Source organism: Cannabis sativa, chromosome 2, assembly GCF_029168945.1.
Source record: "Cannabis sativa cultivar Pink pepper isolate KNU-18-1 chromosome 2, ASM2916894v1, whole genome shotgun sequence".
Classification (NCBI taxonomy): Eukaryota; Viridiplantae; Streptophyta; class Magnoliopsida; order Rosales; family Cannabaceae; genus Cannabis; species Cannabis sativa.
In genome coordinates, this window is record NC_083602.1 from 55,719,316 (window position 1) to 55,726,462 (window position 7,147).

At 35.1% G+C, this 7,147-nt stretch overlaps 1 protein-coding gene across 2 annotated transcripts; it reads right to left on the bottom strand.

Annotated features, from left to right (window-relative positions):
- On the bottom strand, positions 1–2,067 carry LOC115721389 (BAG family molecular chaperone regulator 4). 2 transcript variants are annotated; one of them, XM_061110651.1, is made up of 4 exons: positions 1,523–2,067; positions 1,096–1,331; positions 847–993; positions 1–406 (listed from the first exon to the last, which is right to left on the bottom strand). In XM_061110651.1, exons 1-4 carry the CDS (start codon positions 1,758–1,760, stop codon positions 200–202), a joined length of 828 nt encoding a protein of 275 aa, XP_060966634.1. In that variant the 5' UTR covers positions 1,761–2,067; the 3' UTR covers positions 1–199. The 2 variants fall into 2 exon arrangements, with proteins under 2 accessions (XP_060966634.1, XP_030506535.1); XM_030650675.2 differs by having other exon boundaries at positions 1,075–1,331; positions 1,523–2,063.
- Between the last annotated feature and the right edge of the window lie 5,080 nt (positions 2,068–7,147).

A 7,147-nucleotide genomic window follows, 5' to 3' on the forward strand; every position in this document is an offset into this window, starting at 1 on the left:
TCAAGTTTCAACCATCAAATATTATAAATACAACACATACAACAAATAAATCATATCTATATACAGTATACTTCAAATGTTGATTCATCCTTTTTCTCTGCATCTACAAAAAAACCAGCTTCTCATCAAGTTTTACAAAATTATATCGATAAGATACAACATTTCAAAACTTTACACAAAGTTCTCACACTCATTATTATTAGTCAAATATTTCCCAGTGCTGAGTTACTTTGGTAGAAGATTGCATTGGTGGTGATGGAGCACTTAGGCTTCCAAGCCCTGACTCAAAAGTCTCCCATTTTGTACTCACTGACACTGCTGCATTTTTAGTGTTGTTACCTGAGAAATTTGAGTTTCTTGCCTTAAGATTGTCAAGTGTATCCACAAAACTCTGTACTCGTCGAACCTAAACATATGAAGAAATTAGAAAAGAAAAAAATAAATATGGTAAAAACTTTGGTTTCTTGAAGTTTGAACTTTCCTAACTTGTTTTGTACCAATGTCAGATAAATTGTCTTGTACTGGTTAGAGGGTCATTGGATTCCCATCTATACACCACACAATATGAATATATGAAATGATTATTTGGTCCCACTAATACAGTTCTACTTACTTTCTTTGTTTCCTCAAAATAAGATACAAATGACAATCGAAGTCTTAGTGAGGAGGGATCTAATCTAAATTGATTGTACTTCCATTACATTATTTATAGTAAACTAATCTCTGTACTTCTCCAACTTTGGCCTCCTTAACATACCCTTTTTACTCTTTAGAAACACACTGATTTTTCAGAGCAAAATTAAGCATACAAATTAACAAAACTTAATTCGTTTAACTATCACTGACCTCAATTCGTCTCTGGGCTCTGGCTTCTCCATCAGCCTGAATAGTGTCCAATTTAAGGAGCTGCATCATAAGCAACTCTATCAAAACAACAAACTCCTTATCTGCAAGTTTGGTACCACTGCGCATCATTGTCTCAAGAGTCATAACCTAACAAATTTGTCACCATTAACATCATTAACAACAAAGAGAAGACTAATATAATATAAATATTAATGGTGGTAATAAAACCTGTTGTGAGAGCTTGTCAACCTCTGCTCTAACTTGGGCAACAGCTTCATAAGCTTTTAAAAGGCCTTCATTTTTCTTTAACTCTTGAAGTTTCTTCTCTTTGCTAGCTGGGTCTTCAAGTAGTATAATCTTGGACATGTCTTTTACTCCAACCATGTCGAAACATTCATTGTCTTCCTTTTCTTTTCCTCTAAACAACAACCTCTGCTCCTTGGGTTGCAACCCAGTCTCAGGGGCTAGAACCCTTTTTAAATCACCTTTCATAATTATGTTAATCAAAGTAAGAAAGATACTCATGAGAAGCAAAACTTAAAAGGAGATGATAATAAAATTACACCATATATCAGACAAAAAAAAAGATACATTTTTTAAGTAGGCAGAATACCCACTGAAAATGGGTAAAAATTACATAAACCCAGATGTAATCATGATGAATGGAAAAAATTACCAAAAGTATATTGAGCAGGTACATTAATATCATGGTGATAAGAACCATGAGAAACCTTGATCTTGATCATAGCACCAGAAGAGGCATCATCATCCCCAATGTCTCTCTTCTGAACAAGCATACCACCTGGTCTAAGCTCCCAATCTATGATTTTATCAAAACCTTTTGTGAGAGTGGTATTTTTAGTTTTAATGGATCTTTTCATTCTAGACCAAGTAAGTACCTCAAAAAATACCATGAATAATAGAATGATGAAATTAATTTGGAAATGTGAGAAAGGTGAGAGAGGTAAGAGAAGCCTATCTGTGATTAATTAGAGAAGGCTTGAGTCAGACTCATCAAACCAAACTAAAGTAACTTTCAGGACATGGACTTCTCAACAGACTATAGAGGTAGCGGTTGTTCGGTTGTGACTTGGGACTTGGACTCAAAAAGAAAAAAGAAAAAAAATCAAAGAAAAAAGGCCCATTTTTGTAGAAAGAGACTCAAATTACTTGTTTAGGAGTCTTAATAGTTAAGAGATTTGCTTTGGGTTTTTTAGAATGTAGAAAATACTATGCCGACTATGTCGTATTATGTTGTATATATAATGTTTGAAATTTTTTCAATTAATTAATTTCTTTATTTTATAAGTAATTAATAAGAGAAATGCTACATGGTACCAGTAGTGTCTAGCACTCTCTTACGTGTCAATATTATTATTGGTCCAACTAAGTATCGATTCCCATATAATTTAATATAATAAATTTTAGGAAATATTGCTAGCCAATCGTAACACAACATGTAAAAAAAGTGCTAGGCACCACTTGTGTTTTATAGCAATGCTCAATTAATAAATACTAATTAATTAAAATGAGATTGGAAACATCCTTACTAGTTTAGGCTTAGCGACGGTGTGGCACGTAGCTACCATGCAATACCTAATCCTCATGTAATTTCTAACAACTATTTTAACTTATTTTGCTTAATGAATTATTTATTTAGTTCTAAATAAAAATATGAGAAATTTGGAACATAATGCCTCTTCAATATTTTTTTTCATTGTTACAAATTATTCCTGGTATGAATTATGAAGATTGTGTTATTTTTATCCTACATGTCTAATAAAAAATTAATTTGCACAATAGAAACTGACGTGGAAATAACACACTACTATAACGTGGAATTGGCGTGAAATTAAAGTTTAATAAAGTGGGTAGGGGTGTGCATAAATTGATCAAATCGAATGAGAACCGACCAATCCAATTACAATCGACCGTCAAACATTGGAAATCCAATTGTGATCGGATCTGATTGGAAGTTATTTTTAAATATCCAATTGGATCGGATCGGATGGTGGATGGAGTGTCTAAAAATCCAATACATCCAACATCCAATAAAACTAATTAGTATTTTCATTTAGTTTGGATGAGTAATTAGATTTTATATTGTTATATGTCAAATCTATATGTATATATGAAAATTAACATTAAAGTTTAACTTTTTTTTTATTGGATTGGATGGATCCAGTCCAGTCCAATACAAACTGGATCTAAAATATTGAATGGATCCGATCCGATCCAAAAAATACTAGGTCTAAAATATTAGATAAACCCAAATTAAACAAATAAATATATATGAAATACATATTCCAATGGATAGAACCGATTTATCCAACATCCAATGGATGTTGGATCGATTGGATGACGAAATTAATTGGATCGGATCGGATGGTAAAATCTAACATCCAATATATGATTAGATCGGATTTGGATAAGCCTAAAAACATTGGATGTGATCCAATGAACACCCCTAAAAATGAGCCCAATTGTGATGATGATTGTCTTTCATATGTTTACATGTACATATACAGTGACGTTTAATTTAATGGATATTATCGGTAGTATTATCTGAATTATTTATTTTGTTATAGTTAACACACAATTTGATTTTTTGGGACAAATTTTTCAAACTTCACTTTTGTTGTGATTTTATTATTCCATTAGCTTTTGTTAGAGGTATACAGTTGTGACCGTTAGTGACAGTTGTAACAGTTTGTCTGTTACGACAATTCTGTTAGATTAGTTGTTAGCTGTGTTCTGTTGTAACCAATTCCTTATTTCTAACTCTAATCTTTGTCACTATATAACCGTGTATCATCAACACTAGTAAATCAATGAGATTGCTCTTTGTTTCATCAATCTTCCTTTACTTTCTTTCTACTGTCTCTTTGTAACTTTCTTTCAATCCTTCTTTCTCTCGTTCTTGCTCTATTTTCATTGTTTGTCAATTCAGTCATGGCCAAGAGATACAACATGTATCAGAGCCTTTTCCTCCCTTTACAGCAAACATGGCGAGCACAAGAATCGACAACAATGGCGATCAAATCAACTCCAACACCAGTAGAGCTCAAAATCAACAAAATGGAGCCTCTACCTTCAATCGATCGAGAAGCAACTCCGACGATCTTAATCCTACGTATTTTAATCACAATATGTCTATTAGATTAAATGATCACAATTATCTTTTGTGGAAACAGCAGGTGTTAGCTGCGATTCGGGGAAATAGACTACTGAAATACATTCAGGATCGAGCTCCACCAGTACCTCAGTTATTGAGCGATGCTGATCAAGCTTCGAACACATTCAATCCAGATTTTCTCGATTGGGAAGTTCAGGATCAACTTCTGGTGAGTTGGCTGTTATCATCAATGACCGAAAGTCTCCTTACACGCATGGTGGGATGCAATACAGCACGACAGATCTGGAACGCACTTGAAAAGCATTTTACACTACAAGTCTCTTCCAAGATCTTGGAGTTTCGAACCAAGTTACAGAAGCTTCGAAAAGGATCAATGTCCCTCAATGACTATCTTTTGAAAGTCAAACAACATGTTGATCTCCTAGCATCTGTAGGTGAAGTTCTAAGTGCAAGGGATCACATTGCAGCCATCTTCAAGGGACTGCCTAGTGAGTATGACACTTTTGTCATTTCTACTAACACTAGAATCGAGGAATACTCGGTTCCAGAAATCGAAGCTCTATTGTTGGCCTCTGAATCTCGGATAGAGAAGACATATCTTGATCAAGATTCTGACCTAAGTGCTAATCTTGCTATAATTGATCTTGATCAGTCCTCTGAGGTCAATATTGCTTACCAGAACCATCCAAATTGTGGCACCAAATTCTCAAACTACAATCGTACTCCTTCTCCCTATCCCACATCTCGTCGTGGAGGTCGTGGATACTCAAATCGAGGAGCTTTCACAGGTAACAATTATGGATTGCCTACCTTTACTAACAATCGTGGTGTCTCTACTGTCAACAGAGGAGGCAGGTTCCCAACACCAGCAAATCATGTGCAGTGCCAACTTTGTCATAAGTTTGGGCACACGATCATTGATTGCTTTTGAAGGTTCAATAAGAGCTTCACAGGGGTGTTTCCAGGCTCAAATCCCCCCACAAATCAAGCTAATCTTGCTCAGACAACTCAAACGGAGGACACCAGTTGGTATCCAGACTCGGGTGCAACAAATTATTGCACTCCAAATGTGCAAAATTTGACCATTAGCACAGAATATGAAGGGCAAGATCAACTCTATGTTGGAGATGGTTCAGGTCTGTCAATCAAACACATTGGTCAAACTTTTATTAATTCCAATTCTTCCACCCCTTTGTCCTAACAATCTCTTACATGTGCCTGAAATAATAAAAACTTTGTTAAGGGTGTCTCAGTTTGCTTATGACAATAATGTCTTTTTTGAATTCCATGCTGACAAATGTTTTGTCAAAGACCAGGTCACTCGAGCCATCCTTCTTACTGGGATACACCAGAGTGACCTTTATACCTTTAAACCCTCCTAGTTCAATGTTCAAGTCACACCAACAGATGTCTCCCTAAGTGTTTACACAGCAACATTGTCCCAGAATAATGAGAACAATGCATCTGTCTGTACTAATTGTAATAAATTTCATGTTTCCGATTATGAGTTGTGGCATAATAGGCTTGGACATCCTTCAGAAAGGATTGTCAAATTTGTAATTTAGTCATGTAATATCCAAATCAGTAATAAAACACCTCTTTCAGTTAGTTCTGCATGTTGTTTAGGCAAAATTCACAAATTACCATTTCCTAAAGCTTCTCACACTGCCTATGCTGACCCCTGCAACTTGTAGTTGCTGATTTATGGGGCATGGTATACACACATTTGTTAATGGATATAAATATAACATCCAATTTGTTGATGCCTTTTCTAGATTTACCTGGATATACATGCTCAAACACAAATCAGATGCCTTGAAAACCTTCACTCAGTTCAAGGCGGAATCTAAACTCCAATTAGGAAAGCCTATCAAATGCCTTCAAACTGATTGGGGAGGTGAGTTCAAGCCCTTTACTGACCTTCTCAAACAGTTTGGAATAGTACATAGACATCCTTGCCCAACCACTCATGAGCAAAATGGTCTAGTTGAACGAAAACATAGACATGTGTTGGAAAATGGCTTCACTTTACTTGCCCAAGCATCTATGCCTCTTAAGTTCTGGGATAAGGCATTTCGAACCTCTGTATATACTTGTCTAACAGACTCCCTACTCCTGTCCTACAGAATGTCTCACCTATAGAAAAGCTTTTTTATATAATACCTGATTATACCAAACTCAAGAAATTTGGATGCAAATGTTTTCCAAATATAAGGCCCTATAATAAACACAAATTGCAATTCAGGTCATCACCCTGTACATTCTTAGGGTATAGCCTCAACCATAAAGGCTATAAATGTCTTGACACATCTGGCCGTATGTATATATCTCGTGATGTGCTCTTTGATGAAACATCTTTCCCATTTTCCACATTACCCAAACAAACCACACATTCTTACTCATACTCTAAATTTTACACCTCTGTTGTCATTCCTACAACAACTAAGTCTTGATCTGTTGGTAGTAATATCAGACCTGTAACCACTAACCATGTTGTGCCAAATCTGGCAAGTTGTTCCTGTTGGGTTTTATGCCCTAAATAAAACTCATTTCATTATATTCAGATTTACTTATTAATATAGATCAGAAATAACATTTAATGTTGCATGGTTCACATAATTTATTTCATGATTATATGTACATAATGTATAAATTCATCTGAAACCCTTTTCACATACTTGATCCTGTTTATTGTGCAGTCAACACATTGGAAAATAAACATGACTATGTGAATAAAGTTTCCTAGATTTATCAGACATAGGGTTTTACTGATATGATAATCTACAACAAGAGTTTACTTGCATTTGGAGAAATGCTATGTTCTTTCCAGAGCATTGGTTAAAGTAAAGCGTAGGTTGGATGCATGAAGTATGCATCATAAGGGACCGATATTGAACTTTGACTTAGATTTATTAAACTTACCGTAATATCTATTCAAGTCAATATCGCCTAGTTGATCCTAGATCAAATGATCTTAATCCTGTTATGATTAGGCTCAATCTCGAGAGGCTATTCGTGTTCTTTGATTTGTTAGTTAAGCCTACTTTTAGGTCAGGGTGATACGTACATTTTGGGAACACGGTAGTGCAATTGAGTGGGAGCGCTAACATAAACATGGAATCTATAGCTTCTATCTGGCGAATAGTAAGTAAAGGATGATCTTCT